The sequence below is a fragment of the Fusarium pseudograminearum genome, chromosome 4, assembly GCF_000303195.2.
Source record: "Fusarium pseudograminearum CS3096 chromosome 4, whole genome shotgun sequence".
NCBI lineage: Eukaryota > Fungi > Ascomycota > Sordariomycetes > Hypocreales > Nectriaceae > Fusarium > Fusarium pseudograminearum.
The window spans coordinates 1,694,155-1,721,146 of NC_031954.1; the positions used below are offsets into that span (position 1 = coordinate 1,694,155).

A 26,992-nucleotide genomic window follows, 5' to 3' on the forward strand; every position below is an offset into this window, starting at 1 on the left:
TACTCGTTCTACATGATGTTTCTTTTCACGTCATTCTTTTTTTCTTTGTCTTGATTCGAACGCAAATCTTAGTAATATCTGATTTCACGCTGGAGAATGGGGCTATGCGTTCTTTCATGAACCGAGGATGGAGGGAGATGCTCGATCAAGCAAAAGGGGTGGTGGTTAAGAGCGAGTGTGATATCCTCGTTTGACGGTTTTCTTAGGCGTAAATTGGGTATGAGGATATGGAATTGGGAAACTTGGCATGGAACCTAAGAAGCGATCAATGAGTAAAACTTATGTTTAAAAATCATAAAGTCAGCGACTGTGATGATATTTTGAAAGGCAGAGAACTTGCATTTCTTGATATTTGGTGATGTATTGTGAATGCCTGAATTATGAGGCAATATTCAAGACAAGGCCACTACACTTTCCAGTTGAGGGGGACAGCGTCACTAGAACGCCCGCGGTACGTACCGAATTTGGAGGTTCAGTTGACGCGCGCATTGGAAGCTGCCTGAGCCTCAGCTTCCTTGTCTGGAGCTACGCATTCCCACCTCCATTTCCACCTTGACAACCCATCATCCACCTTTTAACGCCAACAACACCAATCTCGATCACGATATAACGATAACATCCCGACACGATAGCCTCAATATTTGTCAACTAGGGCAAGGCTTCTTTCGGTCGTCTAAAAGTCACCGAAAGCTTTAGGATCCGAGGCACTTGAACAGCATCAGCTTCGACCCATCATTACAAGTCGATAAACTTCCGACTCCTTCTTCTCCGATACAGCCAATATGAATTCCCTTGTCTCGCAATACAGCCGGTCCTCGTACGAGCAGAACGAGCCTCTCGACGAGCAGGATGAGCTCCTGAACTCTATGGGTGGTGATCTATCGATCAAGTTTGCCATGCCTCCCGTTGCTCAGGTTGGTCATTGAAGCATTGAGCTATCTAAACCTAGCTTTACCCTCTATGTCTGGCGGCCAGACTAACAATCTCTTGCTTGCAGCCCTCATCATGGCTCCGCGCTGCCACAGATGACCGATCCAACCCCAACTGCCCCATCAAGATCGCTCACGGAACCACCACCCTCGCCTTCCGCTTCCAAGGCGGTATCATCGTCGCTACCGACTCTCGAGCCACAGCCGGCAACTGGATCGCCTCGCAAACCGTCAAGAAGGTCATTGAGATCAACAGCGTCCTGCTGGGAACCATGGCTGGTGGTGCTGCAGACTGCCAGTACTGGCTCGCCTGGCTCGGCATGCAGTGCCGCCTCCACGAGCTCCGACACAAGCGCCGCATCAGCGTTGCCGCCGCCAGTAAGATCCTCGCCAACCTCGTCTACAGCTACAAGGGTATGGGCCTCAGCATGGGCACCATGTGCGCTGGTGTTACCAAGGAAGAGGGTCCTGCCCTTTACTACGTCGACAGCGATGGCACTCGCCTGGCAGGCAACCTCTTCTGTGTTGGATCAGGTCAGACATTCGCCTATGGTGTGCTTGATGCCGAGTACAAGTACGAACTATCAGACGAGGAGGCTCTTGAGCTTGGAAAGCGAAGTATTTTGGCCGCCACCCACCGAGATGCTTACTCTGGTGGTTACATCAACCTGTACCATGTCAAGGAGGAGGGCTGGGTGAAGCACGGCTTCAATGATACCAACCCCATCTTCTGGAAGACAAAGCTGGAAAAGGGCGAGTTCACCAACGTGACAAGCAAGTTGACTTAGGAAGCTGCTGCCGGTGATGAATATCGCGAAATTCGTCCAAAGTATGCTACTAGTGATGGGTACCGCAAAATTCTTCCGAAGCCTGCAGTGGATGCTGGGGCCTCGGAGAATGCTGGCCCCTCTAACTCTGAAGAGGACTAGTACTGGGAATGAAGACCTTGGCCTGTGAGGTGAGGCGTACACATGGATATAGCGTGATGATAGAGGGGAAGCTTGCACTCACCCGGTACAAGGCGTGGAGCTCTAGATGGACCTTGTAGTAAATATTACAATGGGGTTTTCTCTTCAAAGACAAGAGATCTAGAATTTTCAGCGCTTGGTGACGATGTCCTCGTAAAAGAAAGAGTATGATATTATACAACTCTGGCCCAAGCACCGCCGACGCCGGTAGTGCACACGATGCATATGATAGTACAGATATGCTCATGAATTTCCAGTCATTACTCCTTCAGTCTCTTTTTATCCAGCCATCGACACCCAATATCCCCTCTCCAATCTCAGGATCCATAGGCCACTTCCCAATCCCCGTGATACTCAACTCAGACTCGTACCCGGCCTGAAACATCTCTATGCCCGTCCAAGCTATCATGGCCGCATTGTCGGTACACAGCTCCACGGGTGGTGCAACAATCTCCATTCCCTCGTAGCCCCTGATAGCCAGCATGGACCGTAGAACATGTATGAGAAACTTGTTGCTCGCAACACCACCTGCCACGACGAGGGTCTTGGCAGCCTGTAGCTCAGGTTTATCATCAAGAGCGATACATAGTCGCCCTGCAAGGTGCACGAATGCTGCCATCATGGTGTGCTGTGCCAGAGCACGGCGTTCAGGAATGGACATGGAAGGGCGGGCTGTTGCAATGTCATGGACGTGGGTATAGATACTGCTGAAAGAGAAAGCGAGCTTGCGACTTTGTCGAAAAGGCGTGGGGATGTTCCAGTCGTAGCCTGTGGATAGAGGAGTCATTTCTTCAGAACGAGAAGCTGGCGGCGTAAAGACAGCTTCGTAAGCAGAAGTTTTATCAGCGCCTGGTGGAAAGGCAAAGGCTTCTAGAAGACGACCGTACATAACATGCTCGCTTGCATCGAATATCTCAGGCGGTAGGATATCACGAGCTGTCTGGTCAAGGAGGTTTCCAATGGCAATATCGCCACTCGTAGCGATTATGGAGTGATCTGTCAGACCTGTTGAGTGAACAAGCTGAGTATGGCCTCCGGAAACAAGAAGAGAGAGAAAGGGAAACTCTGGCCCTTTTCTAGACTCTTCTGCTTCACCCATACTCATTCCCAACGCCCTCGCCAGTCGTGGTGTCAGAGCATGAGCCTGCATATGATGAACACCCACCAACGGTACGTCCCAAGCAACAGCCAGTCCCTTTGCCATATCCAAGCCAATTCCTAAATTCGAACGCATTCCAGGTCCGCGAGTTACAGACACAAAGTCCGGGACCTGTTTTCTCACGCCACTAGCGTAACAGATACTCTTATTGTCCCCATCTTCTGCAGCTGGTAAAGCGTCCAGCGCACGACGAACAAGCGGCGCTAAAGCTACGCTGTGGCCTTTCGCTGCTACAATAGGGTGAATTCCTTTGAAAGCGCGGTTATCAGAGGATATGCGTTCGTTGAAGAGAAGTTCTGTTGACTGTGAGGTGTGACGAAGGACAGCGACGCCTGTGTCGTCGCATGATGTTTCAATTGCGAGGGTTGTCAGAAGACGCCTCTGTCGCAGGATACCGCCTAGTAAGATCCTCTTATGACCAGATAATAAAAGAGATCGCATCTTACGAGGCATGAGTTATACGAGACCAAGTGATGTTGAAATTTAGATGCGGCAAACGAACGGCCCCACCCTCGGCGCGTGGGGAGGAAGTCCTTACCCAATACTCCAACGTATGAAGATAGACATATCATATGGCAAAGTTAAGTATATAATAAATGATACTAGGGAGAATACAAACATAGTGGGGTTTCAGAGTGTTTAAATAATTTCAATTTTGGTAGCTAGTAAATCATAATGCCTTTTGGGCTTGTTTGTACCGTGACGCCTGTTCCAATGCTTCCATAGGCGATGCTTCATGCATCTCGTCATTAATCAGATTAAAAGTAACAGGATACTTATATCCAGTTTTTCCACATGCACTGACATCCTCCGGTCCCGCCGTCGAATCCACCGAATTTCTCGTCACCTCCTGCTCTCTTGTTGATCCACGAACCGCCCACCCCAATGTCGTTGGCGAGCAGCTCGGGCTTCTCAGCATCAATCTTTTGTCTGTCGTCGATAGGCCAATCCCAAACAAACTTCTTTGCCGGGTCTCCTCCATGTGTGTCCATGGTGACTGTGACAGGGTACGGCATCGTTCCTGGTCGGATGAGCTCTGCTGAACTGTCGATGCCACCTTTTCCATTAGAATCGATCAGTTTCGACTGGTTGGCAGCCAAAGTGCGTGTCCAGATCTGAACGAGCAAACGTGTCTCGGCCCACGTCACAATAAAATTTGCTTCTGTCTGCTTGCAACCACCATCCTCATCTAGCGGGATATCGCCCTCTTTGGTGTCGTTGAGGGCTGATATGGACTTGAGGAAGATGGTACGCTTGAAGTATGTGTAAAACCCATAGTGTTCCGTCTCAAGACCGCGGTCGTAGAGGCGCACTGGCTGTTGGACTGGCTGTGGAAGAAGCACTGCAGGCTTAGGAGCACCATCTTGGGTGAGGTCGGGGGATGGAAGGAGGTCAGGGATGCTGACGTTCAAATCTGCCGCAGTTTGTCGCTTGGTAAGCTCTTTGCGCGCGTCCTCTTCAGCGGGGTCAATCAAGCTGATGTAAAAAGGGGTAGCCTCGCCTCCTTTTTCATCAGACACAATACCGTCGGTGGTGTTTCCCAAAAACCACATTTCCTTGAACTGGGGTGGATCAGGACTGGGGTTGAAATCGGGTGTCTGACGTGCTCGAATGATGTTTCCTGCATTCACAGCGCTTCCCATGCTTCGGCGTGCCTTCGCTGAAGGTGCATCTCCGTTGGGAGTATCCCAGTTCTTGCGGGTACTGTTATCCCACTGAATCTGCATCATGATAGTGGGCTGGTTGGCGTTGTAAGGCTTCACGGAGTCATGCTGTTCTTTAGGCAGAGAGCAGCTCCACATGGTAGATGGCTCAGTGCAGCCACTTCTTTCGGCGGTATTGTCTGGTCCAACGATAGACAGGTCTCCTGTAGGCATGGGTGGAAAGTCTGTCAAGTTAACCCAAATTGATGGCACTTCTTCCGAATGTTTGGGTCGCGTCAAAACCACACCCAGAGTGATCGCCAGAATTATGATGACGAGAAGGATTCCTAGAACAATCATCCAGACTCGACGTCGTTGGCGGCCCTCTCGCCCCGTTCGGCCAAAGCAACCTCTCTTTGGAACACATCCTCTGCCTCTCCAGAAACCACCCAGGCGACGAGCAACAGATTCTTCCTTTTCGTTACGACGTCTCTGACGCTCGGTCTTGGTCACAAAGCCAGCATCGCTGTGTGGGTGTTCACGTGGCACTGCCGTACCTAATGGGCGTGTCGGAAGTGGCATTTGTGAGAGACGCAAGTTGTCTCGAGGAGCGGGCGTGAGCGGGATATCAGTCATCTGATCGGCCCGTTGTGAGGACATGGTAGATGAGAGGCCTGGAGATACGGGGCCCGGGGATGCAGGAGCTGGAGATGGAGATGGCGGAAATTGACTTTGGAGCGGATGTCCAGGTGGGAAGACTGCTCTGTATCTAATAGGAGCAGTCTGGCCTGTCTTCTCAGGAGGAGAATACGCAGGAAGCTGCTCGCTAACGCTCTCTTCTTCTGTTACGAGAATCTGGGGTTTCTCTGAGAAAGTGGTGGCTTCGGGAACTGGAGATGCTCTTGCGGTCGAAGGGCCGGACTCGCACTCCTGGGTATGCTCAATACGAGGCGACGGTGTCCGGCGTGGTGTGGGGGCTTTGACAATAGGTGTCTGAAATGAAGCAGGATTCAACTTTGGTGTAAGATAATATCCTTCTGGGCTTTTTGTCTCCGGTTTGTTCCACCATTCATCCCCTCGAATAGTCCTTGGAGATTCAGTGTACGCTTTTGGGCTGGTAGTGAACGTCAGTCGGTTCTCCATGAAAGGAGTGACGACATGGTGATCCCACCAGCCACGGGACTTGGATGCAGCACTGTCTGGCGTCAGAACTGACGTCTTTGCCTTGACTTGCTTGTTTGGGCTTGGAGTTCCATCTTCTTCGAACAATGTGCACGGAGTACCACCATCAGACTCGTCAGGGGTCCTTCCGCCTAGCTCCAAGCTGATGAGCCTCTGATGAGCTGATTTCTTGAAGTTTGCTGGGACGGCTGGTACGGGAGGGACATTGCCAGCCGTGGTCGTACCAGGGGACGGGAACTGTGAATATATACTGGAAGTGTAGCGAATGGTACTGAATGAGGACACAGTATCCGGGGTGTCGGGCGACCACACAGATTTCTGCTGGGCAGGTACGAGAGGCGAAACTGAAGTGTTCACAGGGTTCCGAGGCAGATACTGCTGTGATGGGGGCTCGATGGGTGTTGGAGTGGCATCGTATCGGGAAGCGATGCTCGCTTCCTCAGACGAGAAAGCTAGGCCAATAACAATAGGTCTATCATCTGGAGAAAGCTTGTTGTTGTCCGGAGTACGAGCTGACTGAGCTGGCCTAGCTGATGACTGCGATGATGCAGTGGCCGGGCTTTGGTCTTTACTCTTTTTGAACCAGTTCCAGTTCCCTACCGAAGCCGAGGTCGGCTCTCCTTCCAATGCCTTTAGAGCAGCCGCATCGACAAACTTTCCAGTACGTTCAACCGGTGTTGGCATGTAGTTTTGGCGTCTGAAAGATGACATGTCGGTGATGAGCTTGATTCCAGCCTTTTCATTCTGGGCCTTTTGTCTCTGTCGTGACTTAACTCGATTGACCCTTGTAGCAGACGCTCTCGATGATCGTCGTGCAGCAAGCTTCGAATTTCTAGCTCCGACGTTCAATGGGGGAGGAAAGACTTGCTCACCGGCGTCAATCGGTGTGATGGGCTCGTCGTCTTCCCAATCCTCCCATTCTTCTTGACGTCGGGGTTGAGTTTCCGAGTACGGCGGCGGGTGCGCAGGTTCTCGTGGTTGGGTCGCGTTGTTCATTGTGTAAAGCGTGATGTATTAAATATCGGTAGTGGGGGATTCGATGTGACAAAGATTAAAGAGTGTAACAGCAACTAGTCTTTAAGCATGTAGAGCTGAGCTATGGGTGATCATGTATCTTGTCGTCTGTATGATGGATGAAGAAAACGGTTGTATGAGCGAAATGATGTCGACGAAAGAGATTCTTTGTTTGAGAATGAACGAGTCAAATCAAGAAAATGAAGAAAATAACAGGCAGGTTAATGATTGTTGTTTGTGACAAAGGAAAGAAACCTGAACAATAGGATGTGAATAGGTAGCTTAGCTTATTCACGTTCAAAACAAACAATGTCAACAGAATCCAAGGGAAGGAAAAAATGAAAGATGAAAAGGCGAATTGTAATAGAAAGAAGAATAGAGCGAGGAACAATAGGCAAGTGAATCAATAATAAAGATGCGGCCTATAATACCGTACCACCTCCCGCAACTGCATGCTATCCTGCATGTTGTTGGTGGTAGTGGACCCCATTGAAGGTATCCGTAAATCCCATCTAGATTGAGCAGAATCAAGGGCGCAAAGCCTCTTGATTGGCTTTCATCCAGGAACCCGCATCTATTCGCTGCATGGCTAAATAAAGCCTCTGAGGTCCAAACGTTGAACAATAGCTCATAGGCTGTGAATCAAATGACTTGGCGCATCCTTGGGTGTAGAATAGCCGCCCTCCCATTGGGGTTCGAGCTTCTGATTGGCTAGCTCTAGGCGCCGGCGTTGAAGTGTGTGTGATTCATAGGCCGTTGGATTGGCGACCGCGCCTGGAACCTGCAACTGCAACGTCAAACCAGAAGCGAATTGACAAGAACTAGGGAGATTGATTTGAGGCGAGAGCAGAAAGTGTCTCTCTAGGAGATGCGGGAAAACTATCGATTGGATCACGTCCCGATCAAGAGGCTCTCCGGGTGAGACTGTCCGGTATCCGGCATCATCCAGTTCGTCAATTACCACGCAAACAACAAAGAGTATTATTGGTTCTCTTTCTAGAAGTACAACCACTTGGTTTGACACGCAATGTTCGTTGGCTGATCGAGACTAGAGGTTTTATGAAACCAAGCCACGTCTGATGCTTTCTCACAGCTATTGCAGCAATTCGCGAGATGAGAACGGCTCGATTCTATCAAACAAGTATCTTGGATAGTATTTCCTGCGAGCTTCCTACGTAGATGGTCAGCTCAGGTCTTTGTCGTGGCGTGTTGTGCAATTTCCTGTTTATTCTTTAGCACATCCAGAGGTTTGGATTCGTTTCTTCGTATGATGATGGGGAGTACAAAAGTCAATAGGAATTCTTCTGCACTTCCCCGCATCGATCAGGTCTCTGAATTGGTCTGGCCATATCCAGGCCGATGATGCTTTAGAGGCCGTATCTCCAGCCAGAACCCTTCGTCACAGTTCATGCCGGTGTCTGATTATCCGGTTTCTGAGTACTCGGGCGAGTTTCGCAAGAGGCCGCCGAATGTGAGACAATAATTCGAGGCGTTTTCGCCTCTTTTTTTGTTACGCGTATCATGCTACTTTTTGCAGCAGACATGACGACGTCTTGGGAGTGAGAAGGGAACATTGGATAGGTAGCTTCGGTCACGTGCTGCCCCATGCTGTCTTCTCCAAGAGACAACCGCAAATGAAGGCCCAAATATAAGAGCAAAATATTTGACAGTTAAATTGAAGTTCCTATAATGACAGTTGTAGAGTTTGCCTAAAGACAATCATGAGTGCCTGTTCGTAACACAATAAACCTACGTTGAGGTTTTGTACCTCGTTCTTAACCTACACCACTCTGGCTACTAACTTGAGAAGCGGATGTTGGGAAGAGAAAACAAAACAGACCCGGCGTCTTCACTGACATCAAGAGCCATAAGATATCGCGAGTTCATCGTGTTTGAAACGCAAACTGCCCTTTTGACCGGCTACGTCCAACAGTCAAACCCTACATGAACTCAACCCTTGCTTACAAGAGTTATAGTATATGTGACATGAATGACAAGCCCAATGTCATAGTCTAGAGGAGACTTCTACCGTGCATAGTAAGATAGTCCTTGGAATGTTGGTGACATTAGATACTACTCACTTACCTATAGTCTGTAGACAAGTAGGAATTGACTGCCATGAAGATGTCAAATCAGCTGGAAACTTGAACCGAACACGTGCTACAACACGTGTAGCTTATTTGTCACAACCGACAGGTTTCTAGAATATGCATATGATTACATCTAAACTTGGCTCAGATTCGTTGTAACCCACCAGTACCGTATCATAGGCACTCGCCCTGCGAGGCAGAGGAGCCAGGGAGTCACTCCTACCATGCTTCGAAACTCAAAAAACGAGCGTCTATTGAAGTCTTTGTTCATGAATCATGACTGACGAGATTTTGTTTCCGGCAGTTCAGAAATGCGAGGGCTTGACTCGACAGCTACCTGCTAACCTGTAGGTATTCATCCAGCGGGCAAGTGACAGGCAGCACCCCTGAATCCCGAACCTAAAATTCAACAACCACTGAAAGTCCAGGGCCAATTTGCATGAGGAATGTGGGGTCAGGTCCTACAGAAATGTCATGAGTAAATACCGAGGAGCAACAGTTATTTCGCAAGAAGCTCATTACAGATGTACTAATTGTATTGAAGCTTCCCACAGAATCGAACAAGACATCTTTGTCCTGAGAGACATACCGGGACGTGGCCGATAAAGTGATATCCCCTACTGAGGCACCCAATTTAGGTGCATGTGTCGCAGTTTAATTGTCTCGGTACATTTTTTGAGAATGAACTGTGACGTAATTTCACGTTTTTTCTTCATCATCTCACTTTAGATAGGGGTCCAAGCCTATTAAGGCTAAATGACTGAATTTATCTTTGGCGACTTGATTGCGGGCAGGACATATGCTGAAAACCATAGCGATCATCAGCGAGGTAACTCAAGCTGCATGCAATGGACCAAGAGGCTGACTGCAGCTTGTCATCTTTTCGAGACAAGCAAACAGGGACTCTGTGTCTGTCTGTATCTGTCCTTGTGCTTGTGCATGTACCTGCATGGATCTTTGTTGCACAGAGATGAGATGTGAGATGAGATATGGATCCCCTAGACCAGTCTCGAGAAGAAGAAAAAGAGGAGGAAAAATGAAGGGAAATTCTTACAGGATGCCTTCAAACCCAGTGTAGTATAGTAGCATCTTGGCTTGAATGTGCTAGGATCCCCTAATCCTTTTTTGAAAAGGAACATGGACGTTCGTCCCCCTGAGAGTGCAACCACCCACATGGCCTTTGCTTAGCCGTCGTAGGGGTAAATTGACTGATTGCAATTTTTTTTTTAGTTCTCCATCCTTTAACATCGACGACTTCCCTTTCTGATTAGAAGCGAGGGATGCAATACGAGATTCTTATCGAAAACGAGGTAGATAAACAGACTCGGCTAATTCGTTAGTGTGCCGTCTGTCGGCTACCGCATCATCTCAGAATTGCGACATCCACCAAACACTTGATCGCACTTCTGTTGACTGTTGCTCCCGCTTCACTGTCGCATCGCATCACCTTGCACCGCATCACTGCACCGCACTTGTTTGTTCTGCCTGCCAGTGCTGCATCTGCTTCTGCAACTGAATCGCTTCGCAGCCGGCTTGGCCGTTGAATCCAAAATTACACCGAATTCCCAACGGCGGTCCATTTGCGCTACCCACCAGACCGGGATAGCTTCGATACAACAGGGCCAGAAGCTATTCTATTTTGCGCTGCGCTAGGCCAGGTTATCTTTTGCTGCGGATTCCATCACCCGCCCACTTCGACAAATACGGGCTGTCAGTCCCTACCTAACCTTTTTCTGTCACCACTGCATTGCATCGTTACACTTACTTCATCGACTGGTCGTCCAAGCCTCATCTGTTTTATACGTTACCTCGAACATTCCTCGTATACCGTGATTCTCTCGACACACAATCTCACCCATCACGATACCCGATTGCCACACGCTAGACCGCCCACGACCTTCCTACTTTGCGCCACATTTCGAGGACAGTTACAGCCGTGCCTCGTTCAATTGTCGGGACAATTTTTGAAGACATTTCGTTACCGTTGAAACTGTCCTTTGCCAAGCTGGAAAAGTCGGGACTGTGTGGTGCCCTTTGCGTTCTCCAATTCGAGCCTTGCTCATCCGGCCGGCAGCCTTGCGTGAAGCGAACGAACAAGAAAGAAAAGATACAATATTGCCAGAAGGATTCATCCGCAATCCTAAACTTCGTGGTTGCGCTCCTTTACAGGCCTCTCTCCGCCTCCGCCATTCCCGGTTGACATAAGCGGCGCCATTATTAGAAGTCGCCGCTTGCGACGTTGCTCAAGCTGGCTTCATCACGCTCAGGATTCGGCTCTTCGAGCTCGTTCAGTGATCGCCCAGCCCGTGGCCATCATTCACGACAACGCTCTTCCGTCAGCCACATCGTGATCAACCCGGGCTTGTTGTCGACTGATCCTCAGAGGCAACTGGAGCCTCACAACGGCCCATTATCCCCCATTCCAGGTATGTTCTCTATGGTTCCATTCTCGGTTGTCTAGTTGATGTCTCACTTCTCATACCTCGAGGCTTCTTGGCGCCTTTCCTGACATGTTTTTGATTGTTGCTCTCCCCGCATTGCCTTCTATATCTTTTGTATCTCCCCCTCCTGTGTTCAGCTACTGCATGGCCTAAACACCGAGCTGTGGTTTACCAAACACGCACGCATCTTGTCTCCAAATTACATTTACCCTTGTGTTTCTTTTCTCCTCTTTTGTAAATATCTTTTGCTCAGCTCGTACTGGGCATTGATGGACGACCACATACTATAACACAGTTCGCGGGCTAATCACCAAGCTTGCCCCCTCTAGGTACTCCAGGACCTTCCATGCCCCTTTCGAGAAGCCCTTCACCTGTCCCTGGTGGTGGCTGGTCTAGTCCGGGTTTAAGCCTTGACAGCGGAAAATCGACTCCTGCAGCTGTGAGCGGCGGACCTGTTGTGTGGGAATCGGCCAAAATGCGACCTCATACCTCGAGCACGTTTTCTTCCTTTTCAACTCAAAACAAGGGTTTCTTCAGCAGACACATGCGACGACTATCGAGCAGTCTCCCACAGTTTCAAGGACAGCGCGATGGTTGGAAGGAGAAGCGTGGGCGAGGGCCACGATGGATTCGAAAAGTGCCGTTTGCCGGCAGGATACGATCGATCTATGGACGAATGGGAAGGAGGCTCAAAATGATTCTGCTCTTTATCCTGGTAGCAACTCTCTGCTACACTATTTTTTACACTACTCGTAAGTTGCGCATAATACTCCGGTATGCTCAAATCGCGATACTAACCTCTGCAGCCCTTGCCTACTACTGGCGAAGATCGTTTGGTGGCGGTAACAAGTTCGTCATCATCCTGGGCGCAAATGTCGGTGGAGGCGTGATGGAGTGGAAGGGCGCCCGAGAATGGGCTATTGAGCGAGACAGCGTGCGAAACAAGCGAAAATACGTCAACCGATGGGGCTACGACTTGGAGATTGTCGACATGAGCACCAAGAAGAAGTATGCGCACGAATGGCGAGAGAGTTGGGAGAAGGTTGATTTTGTCCGGTCAACTTTAAGGAAATACCCCAAGGCGGAATGGTAAGCTGGTCCCGCGAAAGTAAATGGAAGGCAAAACTAACAACGAGACAAGGGTATGGTGGTTGGATTTGAACACATTTGTCATGGAACCCTCGGTGTCACTTCAAGACCACATCTTCAACCAGCTTGAGCAAGTAGCCGAGCGTGACATCAACTACTTCAACCCTCGCAACATCTCGCATCCGCTCACCGAATCCTACCTCGACGAGATCTCGCGGAGCCCTGTCGGAGATGGTAATGCCAACTCGATCAACATGCTTATGACGCAGGATTGTGCTGGCTTTAACTTGGGCTCATTCTTCATGCGACGCAGCGAATGGACTGATCGACTCCTGGACGTGTGGTGGGACCCAGTCACATACGAGCAGAGGCACATGCAGTGGGAGCACAAAGAGCAAGATGCGCTGGACCAGCTGTATCAGACGCAACCATGGGTTCGCAAGCACATCGGCTTCTTGCACCAGCGGAAGATTAACAGTTTCCCACCTGGAGCTTGCAACCCCGACGGCGGTCCTAAGAACCCGCACATCCATTACGATGAGAACCAACGCGACTTCTTGGTCAACATGGCAGGTTGTGAATGGGGTCGCGACTGCTGGGGCGAGATGTACTACTATCGCGAATTCAGCTACTGGCTCAACCGCAATCCTTGGGAGCGGTTCAAGGAGGATCTCATTGCGGTTATCTGGTTCAAACTCACTGGTCAGAAGGTCAAGTTGTGAAGAGCACTTGAATAAGTTTCTGAGTTGGACGATGCCACGATGCAATGCAAAGAACGACGCTATTACCCGGATATAGACGCATCAGCTTTTCTACATGCATGATTACACGGAGATGATGGACACGAAAGCAGTCAACACTACGCGCGACTGTGTCGATGTTCGCCTCGGAGTTCTGTACATGATTTACTTTTTACTCGACTGCATATACCCACTTAGACGAAGCATTATAAAGAATACTGCGAAAGCCCCAAGAGATGAAGGAGGGGACTCTCGGCTTACAATTCGGTGGGATGGTTTAGACTTGGGGAAGATGAGTTCTCTTCCCGTACTATTACTTTTTTAAGATGAGATGAAAGGATGTTTAGAGATATGAAAGGGATGCAAAGGGGGATGTATGGTTTCAGGTATACACCAATCAAGGATCTCTGGGCCAGCATCACCTTTCACCGGCCCAAAAGAAATGCTTACTATGAATAAAGACCTAATGTTGAAAGTTTGCTTGATGAAACTAGCTGGACTCCCTGGTGATTCTTCGTACTCTTGCGTGACTGACGAGTAACTGATAATAAAGCTGATGCAGTGTTTGTTTTAGGGCGATCTTGCGGGCTCAATAACTGCTGCAGATAACGCCATGTTAAAGTTTAAGTACCAGCAGATCATGCTATGTAGGTGAAATTCGAGGTCAGTGTTGATCCTTGACCATATTGATTCAGTGGCTTAACCCTAGGATCCCAGCAGTCCGGGGCACCGGCACGGAACATTATGCCGGGACATTGAAGAAACTCGAGTCTAGACTAGTAGACACTACAGCCGATCACACCATGGGGTTTGTCTTTCTAGTATTTGCAAAAGAGGCCATGACTGAAAGTATGGACAAGTTTAGACAATAAACGCAGATCAAATCGAGGTAGCAAGTCAGAAAAAAGGAGAAGTGCGAAAGGTTGTTGTCTCTTTCAGGACAAAGAGAAAGGAGGTGGCAGAAAGGTTTTTCGGTCCCCTCGAGCAACCAAGCCCAAAGCAGGTAGGGGAGCGCCTTGGGTGGAAAGGTCTAGTCTGGCTTCCATTCCTGAGACTATGTTTCAGAAGGGGTCATTGTCTTTTTTTGGTCTTCGTGTTCTTCTTTTTTTACTTTTAAAGTGTGGCGCTTAGAAGGGACAACGCGCGTCGAAAGCCGCGAAGAGTGTGAACAAGGTCTAGGCTGGGAATGTCTTAGTTGAGGAATGTCTTTCCCAGCCCGGTTTGGTCATTGACAAGAGAGTGTGTTGGGTTGGGTTATTCATGCTTGTTGCTTTGTTGGATGGCTTTGTTCTAAGCTGGACTGGGCATCGCATCAGGATAGTGGAGAGAGGGGAGGGATATGTCTATATTCATGGATATGGAAGAGCGCGCGGCTATAGAAGCGCTGGCTGCCATGGAAGGCAGATGTTTTTAGAAACTCACAAGTCCAGACCGCTGTTGACCCCAGTTTTTATTATCTATTGATGCATGCAGTAGATTTCGACAGAGAAACAATGGCATTCATTTTTTATTACAATATAGACCAAGTCAAAGTGTTTCGTTCTCGTCTGTTTCAATAACTTCGTCCCGTCCGCCGGAAGCCCTCTACTCCACTTCACCTCCCAGTGTTCGAGTCGAGTCTTCCCCCAGGTCAGTCCCCACTATAGTATAGCGTGCTCTTTAGTGGATGCGAACCCCTGAGCGATATGATCGACCAATCATAAACGACCAAAAGCATGTCTCCCTGCCTGAAGCGGCCAGTGCCAGGTACGCCAAGCCACAACCGGTCGCGCTAAGCTTTTTCTCGCTCAGAGTGATTGGATCAGGAACCCCAGAACTTGCACATGTCAGTCTCGTCTCGTCTCGTTCTTTGTTGCTTGAGTAGTATTCCGTAGGTAGACAGGCTACGCATCAGAGCCTCTAGACAACGCATCGCTTTGGTCCTGCCATTGGCTCACTCTATTATTTGACGAGCCCAGGCTACTGTTTCGAATACTTTAGCTTTACACCCTAGCATGATCTCTTCGATCTTTCGGGGTGGACGATGGTTGATAGATACCAGCTCAACCCAAACCCAGACAAAAGCCAAGACCAAGAAAGACAAAGACAGAATGACATGCTACAGCCTCTTCTCAATAGAGCTTGGCGTCGTTTATTGCATTGCCTTGCCATTGCCTTGCATTACAAAGGAGGGAGAGAGGAAAACTGCAAGACATATCAGAGACATGGGCATATAGATAGCTCCCGCATTCCCTTCAGAGGCCATAGCCCCAAACATCAACCACACTCACTCTTTTGTGCTCTCTTCTTCTCCCCTCTTGGTGTGTTTCTTTTATTGCCTTTTTGCCTCTTCCGTCTTTCAGTGTCTGGTTACTCTGCTTGGCTGGGCTCAAGGAATAAATCAATCTATCATCCTCTGTCTCTCTCTTTCTTTCTCACTTGGCTGCATCCGTCGCCTTTACCGTTTCAATCCTTTCGGTAGCTGGCTGGCCACTCTCATTAAGGCTCTTTTTCTCTTTATTGCCTTCCACTTACTAGAAGTTGCAATTATATTCACTTGGCTCCCTCCTTGGCAGTGCCAGAGCTATTGTTTCGTTGCGCGTCAGGCAGCTCAATAACCTCCCCTCTCTTTTCCCCTCCAGCCCTCCGCTTTTGGCTGGGTATTTCTTTATAGACAATAGCTTGTGGTTCTATTGTTATAAATTGCACTTTTCTGAGCAAGGGTACCATCACCATCACTCACTTAACTACTCATCCGCATCACTTGCACTTGAACTGCAACACATCTTCATCGTTAAACTCAATCTCTGAACCACGATATCTTTGCAAATCTGTTCACTCATAAGTAAGACTCTTTTTCAAGTCTTCTCTTCATCTTTACTTACCTAAAGACAACAGAAACTATGCATACATCAATCCTCACACTTGGCCTCGTGGCCTTCCTTCGAGGTGCCACTGCTTCAAAAAACAGCTCTCGCTCCGGATACTCCATCACCCACACCTACGACTCTACCAACTTCTTCGAGGCATTCGAGTTCTTCAACGAAAAGGATCCTACCAATGGATTTGTCGAGTACATCGATGCCGACAGTGCCAACAGCGAGGGTTTGGCCGGTTTCGTTGACGGACAAGTCTACATGGGTGTAGACTACAAGACCAAGAACCCTTCCAACGGCCGCAAGTCAGTCCGAGTTACTTCTCACGACTCTTTCACCCACGGTCTCTTCATTGCCGATATCGCTCATATGCCTGGCAGTATCCCTGGTGTTTGGCCTGCATATTGGATGTTCTCTAATAAAGGTACGTGGCCCGATGACGGAGAAATAGACGTCCTCGAGGGCGTCAGCACTCAGACTGAGAACAAGATCACTCTTCACACTGGACCTGGCTGTACCATCACCAACGACGGCTCCGACCAAAGCACTACTCTCGTCAACGACAACTGCAACGCTGGTGGTGCGAGCGAGGGTTGCGGTCAGTGCACCGCTGATAACCAGAACTATGGTGATGGCTTCAACGACATTGGCGGCGGAGTCTACGCCACCGAGTGGACTTCTGACCACATCGCTGTCTGGTTCTTCCACCGCGGCCGCATTCCCCAAGACATTCAGTCTGGCAACCCCGATCCTGCATCCTGGGGAACTCCCACTGCAAAGTTCAACGGAGGTCAGGGCTGCAACATCGACGACCACTTCAGGAACAACAACATTGTCTTCGACACTACCTTCTGCGGTGATTGGGCCGGCTCTCCCGATGTCTGGAACAAGAACCCTGAGACTGCATCCCTGGGAGAGTGCAACGACTATGTTGCCAACAACCCTTCTGCCTTCAAGAACGCCTACTGGCTTGTGAACAGTATCAAGGTCTACAGCCAAGGCGAATCCAACGGCGGTGGTAACAATGGCGGCAACAACGGTGGGAACAGCGGCGGTGGTAACACTGGTGAAGGCAACAGTGGAAGCGGAAACTCGGGCAATGGTAACTCTGGAAACAACAACTCTGGCAATGGCAACAGTGGAAACGGTAACACTGGTGACAACAACAGCGGTAACAACAACTCCGGTGACGGAAACAGCGGCAATGGCAACTCTGGTAATGGTCAGAGTGGTAACGGCGATGCATACAACGGCGGCAACGGCGGCGGCAACAACGGTGATGGTCAGACATACTCTCCTCCTGAGAACCAGCAAAGCCAAAACGGCGGCAACGTCTGGTACGTCCCTACCGGCGATAAACAACAGAACACCAACCAGAACGGAGATGGTTCCAGTTCTGGTAGTGAGCAAAGCCAAAGCTACGACAACGGTCAGTACCACGGTCCAGAAGCATACAGCAAGAGCCGTGTCCACAGCCACGGTGGCAGTCACAGAGGCTCAACAAGCTGGGACGGAAAGGGCTGGCGAGTGAGTTCTAGACGATCCATGCCCAAGCGACACCTCGCATGAGCAAGGCCTCAAGAGGAACCCGGTTTGTCTTGTTTGTCATCGCATGAGATACCCACCCAGAAAAAGGAAGAAATGAGAAAAAATCTCGGGCTGAGGGCGGCGTTATATGGACTGCCGTTTGAACAGGTATACTGAATATCTTCTCGGTTGCATTTTCGGTTCTTAGATTTCATATGTCAATCTTCTTACCTTCTCAGTATATATCCATCTTTATTTGATCAGTCAGTCAATATTGACTGAGCGGTTGATTTGTCGTTAGGAGGAATATGGAAATGAAAGCATGTAGCAACACGAAGCGTATGATTACATCGAGTGTCCTGATTTGTGATTGTGATTGCTAAATGAGTGACTTGTTTTCGATAGTCTGCTGGTAGTAGAGGTTGAGGCTGAAAGGACGTTGAGAATACCCCTGTTCGTTAGTCAGCCTGAAGTTAGTGGTGTTGGGGATAGATCGAGCTACACCACATGTGGTTTATCCTAGCAACGACTACAACTCTCTACTGTCTTCTTAACGGTGTAATTTTTTATTTTCAATAAGGCATACATAGGTGTGATATCATTACAGCTTTACTACTTTAATTACGAGACATAATATCATGACATGTTCGTCTCAGAAACTAATCGTCATCGTTGCCGTTATGCTAAAACAACACGTCCACGAGAGCGGATCCCGACTAACACCAGCGACTAATTATTAAACCGTCCAGCTCCTCGGACATTTTTGATAATTCCTCCAGATATTCGGATTCAATCAAACATTTACAGCACTAATATTCCTCAACAATTTTGCAGAAAATTGGTATATTTAAAGTGGTAAAACGGACTCAGTCAAGTCAGATCAACTCAGCTACACTATTTTCCTTTACCAACTTGCCAACAACATACATCATGGAGTCTTTTCTCGGCCTCGACCTTACAAGGAACTATTCCTTCTTCACGGTATTTCAACTCATAACTTTCTCATAAAATTACAACTAATGATTCTCTAGGTCCCTGCTGCATTCTTCATCATTGCTCTCCCTCACGCCTACACAATCACTGCCGCCAAGGGAACATACGACAACGCCAGTCCTCGCACCCACAAAAACAACATCGAAAAGTGTGAGAACTTTACCAAATCTGTGAGTGCCACAACCATGACTTTAATCTCGTGTTCCCTTGGTAACACCTCCTAGGACAAACAATTCTTCTACCGAGCCAAGGCGGCTACAGAAAACGGATTCGAGACCCTCGGTCTCTACGCAGCCGGCCTCGTAGCCGCAAACTTTGCAGGCGTACCAACACCTACCATCAATGCCTTGGGTTTTAGCTACGTCGCAAGCCGCGTTGCGTACAACATCGTCTACCTGTGGCTGCAGGCCGATCGTCGCCTGGCGCCGGTGCGCAGTCTGGTGTGGACTGCGAGTATCGGATTCATCATCACCTTGTGGATCAAAGCTGGAAACAAGATGCTCCCTTTGTAGATTAGAAACTGCGTGAGGGTATATACGTGTAGATTAGAAAGAACAAAATACAAATTGTTGACCCAAACCAAAACTTCTGCCGGAGTGTTACACTGCACACATGTCGAGCTTCGGCGATTTTATCCGTTTTGTGTCACTCATTGCCTCAGATATAAAAGCCCGAGTTCATTTGCCGACCTGATACCTGGAGTCTCGCTTACCATGTTTGTTTATTTTATGATTCTAGACTTGTAGTGCGAACCAAGGAGAAGCTCGCAAGAAAGTCAGGTGGGAAGTTTATAACATCACCTCGCAACGCAAACAAATCACTGTCCGCACTCTAGATCCCCAGAAATATTCTCAAATCATCGCACTTATTCTACCTTGGTCTTGTATCAGAGCACGCCGTTTTCTCCCTGAGTCAACATATAAAAGAGCTCCTCTGATCAACAGAAAACATCCCAACTGCCTCGGAACAACATATTCACGATGCTCCCTGTCAAGTACTTGATCATCCTCTTCGCCCCAGCTGCCTTGGCCCTCCCTGGCGACTCGGCTCCCTTTTTCGCCAGTGCCCCCACTGTCACTGCTGCACCCGCTCTTGAGCAGGCCCTCGACTGCGATTACAGCTACTGCGACGAGAACCACATTTCGTGGTGCTTCCACTTCATCCCCTTCACTACTATCGACCCTACACTGGGCCCCATGCCTGGCGAGACAAGAGTCTCTGTTGGAGTTTGCGGTCCTAACACAGAGGTGCCAGTGCCGACTTATTGATTCACGACGGACGAGGTCTTGAGGTCGATTTGATTCAAATACGGCTTAGAGGAGATGCCCACGAATGCCTGCAACACTCATAGTCTAATAAAAGAAAAGTAACGAGCGAACTTGAGATATCTCTGTCTAAGCCAAAACAAAACTGTGAATCTAGGTAACCAAACGACATCCCAACATGATACCTGGGCGCCCTAACATCCTTGCCAAAAAGATCGCCCAATAAAAGAAAGACCAAATCTAAACTGTACGCTCCTAGGCTCTAGGTAAAGAGCCAAAATGCTGTTCCAAGATTCCGTGATATTCCTGGCCCTGCGCCTATCCATGCATTATTCAGTGTGTTTGCGTGTGCCCTCAGTGCATCTCAGCGCCTCCGAAACTCTTGTTTCGTGTCAGGTTAGCCCGAGCCTGTGTTGCTCGAGGAAGCTGATCCCTCGTAGACTTGCGTCTGCTCAATGGTCGGCGTTCTACGGCCTCTGCCGCTCCGCTCTGGCCTTCTTCGGCCTCGATCATAACATCAGCTGGCATGGCGGCATCATCCTTGATCTTGGCCACGAAAAAGGATGAAACCAAAACACAGATACCGCCAAGGGCAAACACGATAGAGATACTGTGGTCACCTGGTGTGCCTCGCGGCTTCTGCCAGAGCTTGAAAATGACACTGGAGCCCACAGTAGCGATAATCTGCGGTGCAGCAATGGCCATGTTGTGGATGCCGAGAATCACGCCAGCCTGGTCAATTTCTTCTTCCTCTTCGTCACCCCCGATTCCACCGTTGTTTGCTCTCGCAGTCGCCTGCCTCATCCTCTGAGCACGGATCAGGGCATCTCTCCGGCTGATCTCGGCACTGATGATGGCCCATGGAGCCCACAGTGTCATGGCCCATGTGATACCGACAAGACCAATCAGTACAGTGGCCGCCTTGACAGTGCGCACAAAGAGCGTGGCAAACATGCATCCAGCAAAGAGTAGAAGAGAAAGGAACCATGCACGCTTGAGAGTGAGGCCAGGGATGGCCAGCTTGTCCAACCAAGAGGGCTTCTCGTCTTCGTCTTCGTCGTAGTAGCCAGCAGCGGGGGTCTCTCCTGGAACGTTTGTGACAGGCTGGCTGTCGTACGTGGGAGCAATAAAGAAGGGAAGGAATACATTCGTAAGCAGACTCACAACGGAGTTGATGAGAAGTGCAAAGGTACCAATTCGAGTCGCTTGCTCATAAAGTTTGTTGAGCTGTTCCGGGGGCATATGAGGATTCGCTTCAAGGTATGGCTCTACATAGATCTCCCCGATATATGAAGATGTGTAGAACAGCAGAGGAAAGAATCCAACCCAGGCGCAGAATTGGACCTCGCAAACCCTCTTGATCTGAGGTGGCAGACGCTTGATCGACTTGAAAATGGTGAAGAAGAAAGAGATCACACCATGCTCCTGTTTCTTGGCAGGCCCGTCAAGGCGAGGGTCTCGCTCCTTGATGAGGGCAGTGCTCACAAACACCGTCAAAGCGAGGGCCACACAAGCGATAGCACAAAGTATTTGAAACTGCGTCTTTCCGAGGAACCCAAGGTGACGAGTCAAGTCAACATACCCAGCAATGTATCCGACAATGTTGCCGAATCCAGTAATTCGACTAGCCATGGCGTTGGCAGACTCTTGCTGGTGAGCTGGTGCACAGTCGACAATGAAGGCACGGATGGAGGCCTGGACGGTGTTAATGGCGAAGTCGAGGACATAGACACCAACAACTGCAACCACGATAGTTGTGGTCTTGACGCCCTGTGATTCGGGGTCAAAACCAAGAATGTTAGAAGCACATGCGACAATCTCTTTGGCCCATGCAAGGAACAGCAGTGAGAGGATCGTTGCGACCGACCCTCCAATCATGAATGGCTTTCTCTTCCCCATGGGCATACGACAGTTGTCGCTCAGCATACCCACGTATGGCTGAACAAGGGTACCAGTAAGTGGACCAGCAATCCAGACTAAAGCCATAAGAGACTTGCTGAGTCCCAGAGACAAGAGATATGGGGAGCCGTTTGAAAGTTCAACGGACCACGCGATCTGAAGACCACCAATACTGATGGTCAACAGGAGCAGGTACCATATGCTTTTGGTAGTTTGTGAATCATCGTGCTCCCCATGAGCATTGTCGGTGTCGGCGTCGTGCCTCAGCAGAGGCGATTGTTCGTCAGTCCCTTGAGCGGCGACGCGGGCATAAGACTGGTTACCGGGGGTTCTTCGTGGATTAGAGGCAGATGAAGCAGGTGGTCCATCACCTGCTTCGCGTTCCGAGGGGACGCCCATTATGACGGTGGCTGTATCTGAAAAACTGGAGTAGTAGCAAACTTCCTCTTTGTCGAGTTTATTCAGGGACTCGACGCTTTTAAGAGGCTATGTTTTAATTGCCGTAGCGAGAGTCCGGATGCGGGGGGGCGCAATGTGCGAACTCAGGCAGCTGGTAGCTGTCCAGGGCAGGGATGGACGAAGACGGTGTCTGTCTACGTATCTCAGCGAACGTATTATCACGGCAGATGTTTCGAGGAGCCCAGGTCACGTCGAGTACAGGACGGACAAAGGATGAGACGAGACAAGACAAAACAGTCCTAAAAGCAAATAATAAAGGGAAACGAGTGGGATTGGTGTTGTGGTCTGGTCTTTGGTATTATTTGCGTGCTTCGTGTTGAGATGGATCAACAAATGTCCGCTGATTTTTTAAACTTCTATCATGTGGTCAAATCAAAACTCACGCGACCGCACCTGGCGTACTCGTGCAGGCGTGGCAGGTGAAGAGAGGCTGGCGCAGTGCCGCAGGCTGTAAGAATGTGAAAAGCGATGCGTCACTGGGTCTCCGCCTCCAATAGATGGTGATGTAAATCATATTTAATCGAGGCCCCCGTTCCTGATCCTGAGTCGCTCCGGGGCATGTTTCACGACATGTAATTGGTCACCACGTCCATCTGCTGCCGCTGACCACTGAAAGGCCTCTAAAAACTCCATTGCTGGTGCATCCTTGGACTGCTTTTTCAGTGGAACTTACCCTGTATGTAGATTTCATTGCATGAGCATCTGGCGGATAATTCAACTTGAATGCAGTGACTTCTCTCAAGGAGCCTTTGACCCGTATCTGAGACAAGATTCAACGGGCACGTGGTCGAAAATAATGTTGAATCCAAGGCGGTCAGTCAAATCTTGATGGAAAACTCAGGCTAATATCTCAAAGGTATCTAAAACAAGTAACACCAAATCTGCGCTTAATGTATGACGTCTGCAAGGAGAAACTACACTGAAATCTCGCGATAGCTGCACGCTAGCCTCCAATTTAAGTGGTGCTCTTCCTAAGAGCCTCAACAGACGTTATCAGTGCTGGGCCATCTGTTTATCATATCTTATCTCTGACATGAACCGGACTTAGGTTCCTTAGAAGTACGGTGATATGTTGAACCGAAGTCTCCAAAAGCATCCACATTAAACTGGGTATGTCTAATGCCTGATTTACAAGGCATAACGCTGGGAGCCTTAGCTAACCGAGCCTTGGGAATGTCTCAAGGAAAACCACCATGATGCAGCCAGACCTTCCCAGATGGACTGCTCACGATATCTTCCCCATGTCATTTACGTATGTCAAGAAGTCATCTTCGCCTTGCCACAACGGAGTTCCTCCGAGAGATGCAGAAGCGAGAAGCGGGCCCAGACTTGCCAGATGTATTCGGTGAGAAAGCTGGGTAGGCGTAGACACATGCGGATACTGAGCATGTAGTGAGGCGGGCCCACTGTCACCGTCAGCGAATAACACGCTCTGACACTGGTCGCCTGTCAGCCTGAAGGTGAAAACGGTTGTTGGGATGTCTTTGACAAGGTTGATATATTATCGTCCCCACCACGCTAAGAAAAGGACGCCGTTTTCTCTTATCGTCGCCAATTCCGGTGGCTCAAGAGCTACATCCATCGGCGAGATAATGACGGGAGAAAGCAGAAGAGAAGGGAAAAAAATACAGAGATTTCTTCAGAGGCAACTATAGCCGCTTCAATCAGTTTTGCTGTCTAACCACCAAGAGAAGGTGCCATGCCGTGCATCTTCGATTCGATAAGCTCAGTCGAACAAGCACTTATCCGCTGCTAACGGAGCGCCAAGCCCAGCGCCGAGAAAAAAGTGGCGAATGAGGCCAGGCGTCAAGCTGCTGCACCGGGAACCAACGGGAACGGCGAAACGCAGCGGTTTAGTTAGACCTGGGAGAGAAGGCCGTAACAAACAAACATCGGCCCGGTGTCTACCGACGCCGACGACCTAGTTATATCTGTAATGGTTGCAGAAACGGAACAAAAATGCTAAACGTTCAACTAGTTCGTCCATTCGAGGCCCGACCAGAAACTTTAGTTGAGCGGTTTAGAGAACGGCAGTTCCTTTTCATCAACGTCTGCAACGGTCTGGCTTTGGGTCATGCGACGGTTTACCCAAGAAGAATGGGGGCATGGGGGCATGGGGCTGGCTCACTTCACTCACAAACACCAACCGAGCAAGGGCCGATTGGCACAGTACGTAATATCACAGCACTCGCAACACCAACACCGAGCAACCGAGACTGAGCAGCTTGCAAAGGGGGATCTCCAGACAGGGATCAGTTACGTTACCCTACCCAGCTGCGGGTTTCCAGACTTGGCAGATTCTGTTAGGTTAGCCGACCTGCAGAGGAAGAAAGTATCTTGGTGCCTGGAAACCATTGAATGAATGTCACTGTGGAAAATTTGTTGAAAGAGTGGCCAAATCAAAACCTGAATAATGCAGCACCCCTTGGCGAAGTCAAACGGACTCAGTTCGGCGTTACCTTCCAACAATGACGCTGTCGTCAACAGTCTCGGCCTGCTCACGACCCCATTCAAACCCCAAGGACCCCAAGGGCTCTAGTGGGAAAAGAGGGGATGATAATGTGGACGGGCTTTGTTTGTGGGGCCCTCCACGGCTCGAATTTGTCGCCGACCCCGTGTTTTGAGATGCAAGTTGGAGTCTGATGGTGTCGAAAACGGCCAACGTTGCACCACGGGCGAGGAGGTACTAACGTTGCCGGGTTTCGTTATCCAGAACGCCAGAGCAATCTCTTGCAGAAAGTTTGTTTCTGAGGCGTAGCGACGATGCGACAGTTATTAATGGCTGATACACGAGGCGCTTCACGATTCAACTCCTGGATGTCAATGTTTCTGTCGATTGCTATGTATATCCACAGCCCTTCACTGCCGGACACGCTCGGCTATGATGGTAAGGAACAGGGCTCTCATGGACCCAGACGGCCAGTTAGCCTGGGCTGTCGACATGCTATGCACGAAATTCCTGGTGCCTACGTACTACCGCAGCCTCTCTCTCTGCCAGGTGGACACCCTGTCAGAGCGATCGTAGCAATGATCACCGGCTAAATTCAGAACAACTTTAGTGTCGCCTGCGACCTCCCCCTTTGAGGCTTATAGTTTGACAAAGGTGGTGTGCTGTCTGCGTTTGCTGGGATTTGTTACTAAAAACTGGCATCTCCGATCCTTCCATCCACCCACCACATGTGAGCGCGAGAAGGCTGCAAAGCGACACAAGTACTTTTTGTACCTCTCAACTCCCCGGTCCGACATTGCAGGGTTTCTCCATACAGTTGTTATGGATCTCACTGACCTCATTGAGGGTCAACCCCCGTACAAGCCGCCGAAGCCTCCGCAATTCTCCGCACCCCAGTCTACAATTAGCGAATAGCAATTCACTGTCCTCACTGTGTCCCCAAGAGCCAGGGGTTAGCGGACCCGTCGGCCATTCAGAAGCCACTCACAGTTGCTCATGTATCTCTTGTACACGGGATAAGGGACCTCGAGGCAGTTCCACCTCCACAGCCAAGTCCAGTTTCCAAGGCGCCACCGGAGAACGCATGGATGAAAGCCCCCATGCTGGTCGAAACGACCGAAGACTCTGAGGGGTTTTCCTATCTCGAAGGATTGCTTTAAATGTCCCGGCTCCTGCACTTGTCTGTTCGGGTCTATATAGATTAATGATCGCCCGTTCCTTTCCCATTTACTCCCAACCCTGATGATCTCGTCAATTCCAAGCTTACTGCCTTGAATCAATCAAACGCCAAACTACAACCCAACTCATCAAGCTTATACTCTCACTCACAAACTCATTCACAATGGCTATTCGAGAGCACTTCCGCCGCGCCATGCGCTCCGATGCTTCTACGTCAAACATCATCGACGCCAATACATCTGGAAAGATCACAGCTACCATGACCAAGTCCAGCCAGAACAGCGACAAGTCTGATGTGTCATCAAAGTCATCTCTTGTCAACAAGCTGTCCCGCACTTGGACGTGGGGGTCCAAGGACAAAGACGCTACCAAGGAACGCAAGAGCAAGAAGGGAAAGAAGATCACTCACCCCAGCGAGAAGCCCTTGACAGCCCAAAATCTTCAACACCAAGAGATGCTGTCTCAATTCAGCTTCACCTTTGGTGCCTCTTCTCCTGAGCAGATTGAAGATGATGACTTCCTGGGAGTCAGCCCTTGTTGCACACGAGCTCCTAGCGTTGTCAACTTCTCCCTGGAAGGTGACAGCGAAAGCGACGATCAGACTTCTTCATCTTCATCCTCTATCAAATCATCCTAGTCAATTTCCTGAATTGGCAAAGCCGATGATAATGGATGGGCGGGCATGCGGGCACGCCGATAGTCGACGGGGGCGAAAGCTGGAAGAGTTCTAGAACACCAGCTTTAACGCCGTCCGCCACCAAAAGTTCAACGACATTCAGACTCAACCACCACACCAAGTTGATTTCTGGATAATTTCTTTGCATTGAGCGATGCATCCTATTCATCTAATTACATCCTTTGGTTCGTCTCCTGTCAGCATCATTTCACCAATTCGGCGATGCAACATCTCGAGATCAGCAACTATCCCAACCATAAGCGGAACATCAGCTGCCGATCTGAACACCACATTTCCGCCTCACCTTGCATGGTTCCCCATAATTCTTTCAAAAGGGGACAACACAAAATAGACAACCAACCAAAAGCAGTGCGCATTGGCTGTCTTTCTATCATCGAGGCTTAGTCCTTGAAGACGGTGTCTCGGGCACCATAG

The 26,992-nt window shown here is 49.5% G+C and overlaps 9 protein-coding genes across 9 annotated transcripts; 6 read left to right on the forward strand and 3 right to left on the reverse strand.

The window, feature by feature from the left end:
• Positions 1-782: 782 nt before the first annotated feature.
• FPSE_11776 (uncharacterized protein) lies at positions 783-1,717 on the forward strand (the record flags this gene model as incomplete). The annotated part of the gene is made up of 2 exons (XM_009264893.1): positions 783-914; positions 998-1,717. 2 exons carry the CDS (start codon positions 783-785, stop codon positions 1,715-1,717), a joined length of 852 nt encoding a protein of 283 aa, XP_009263168.1.
• Positions 1,718-2,165: 448 nt separating this feature from the next.
• On the reverse strand, positions 2,166-3,509 carry FPSE_11775 (uncharacterized protein; the record flags this gene model as incomplete). Its single annotated transcript, XM_009264892.1, has 1 exon — positions 2,166-3,509. The coding sequence occupies one exon, from the start codon at positions 3,507-3,509 to the stop codon at positions 2,166-2,168; it is 1,344 nt and encodes a 447-aa protein (XP_009263167.1).
• A 323-nt stretch (positions 3,510-3,832) lies between these two features.
• On the reverse strand, positions 3,833-6,877 carry FPSE_11774 (uncharacterized protein; the record flags this gene model as incomplete). Its single annotated transcript, XM_009264891.1, has 1 exon — positions 3,833-6,877. The coding sequence occupies one exon, from the start codon at positions 6,875-6,877 to the stop codon at positions 3,833-3,835; it is 3,045 nt and encodes a 1,014-aa protein (XP_009263166.1).
• Positions 6,878-11,772: 4,895 nt separating this feature from the next.
• FPSE_11773 (uncharacterized protein) lies at positions 11,773-13,237 on the forward strand (the record flags this gene model as incomplete). Its single annotated transcript, XM_009264890.1, has 3 exons — positions 11,773-12,178; positions 12,233-12,515; positions 12,568-13,237. 3 exons carry the CDS (start codon positions 11,773-11,775, stop codon positions 13,235-13,237), a joined length of 1,359 nt encoding a protein of 452 aa, XP_009263165.1.
• Positions 13,238-16,137: 2,900 nt separating this feature from the next.
• Positions 16,138-17,679, forward strand: FPSE_11772 (uncharacterized protein; the record flags this gene model as incomplete). Its single annotated transcript, XM_009264889.1, has 1 exon — positions 16,138-17,679. One exon carries the CDS (start codon positions 16,138-16,140, stop codon positions 17,677-17,679), a length of 1,542 nt encoding a protein of 513 aa, XP_009263164.1.
• An 888-nt stretch (positions 17,680-18,567) lies between these two features.
• Positions 18,568-19,142, forward strand: FPSE_11771 (uncharacterized protein; the record flags this gene model as incomplete). Its single annotated transcript, XM_009264888.1, has 3 exons — positions 18,568-18,618; positions 18,669-18,800; positions 18,855-19,142. The coding sequence occupies 3 exons, from the start codon at positions 18,568-18,570 to the stop codon at positions 19,140-19,142; spliced, it is 471 nt and encodes a 156-aa protein (XP_009263163.1).
• Positions 19,143-19,610: 468 nt separating this feature from the next.
• FPSE_11770 (uncharacterized protein) lies at positions 19,611-19,898 on the forward strand (the record flags this gene model as incomplete). The annotated part of the gene is made up of 1 exon (XM_009264887.1): positions 19,611-19,898. One exon carries the CDS (start codon positions 19,611-19,613, stop codon positions 19,896-19,898), a length of 288 nt encoding a protein of 95 aa, XP_009263162.1.
• Positions 19,899-20,249: 351 nt separating this feature from the next.
• On the reverse strand, positions 20,250-22,193 carry FPSE_11769 (uncharacterized protein; the record flags this gene model as incomplete). Its single annotated transcript, XM_009264886.1, has 1 exon — positions 20,250-22,193. The coding sequence occupies one exon, from the start codon at positions 22,191-22,193 to the stop codon at positions 20,250-20,252; it is 1,944 nt and encodes a 647-aa protein (XP_009263161.1).
• A 3,851-nt stretch (positions 22,194-26,044) lies between these two features.
• FPSE_11768 (uncharacterized protein) lies at positions 26,045-26,518 on the forward strand (the record flags this gene model as incomplete). The annotated part of the gene is made up of 1 exon (XM_009264885.1): positions 26,045-26,518. The coding sequence occupies one exon, from the start codon at positions 26,045-26,047 to the stop codon at positions 26,516-26,518; it is 474 nt and encodes a 157-aa protein (XP_009263160.1).
• Positions 26,519-26,992: the final 474 nt, after the last annotated feature.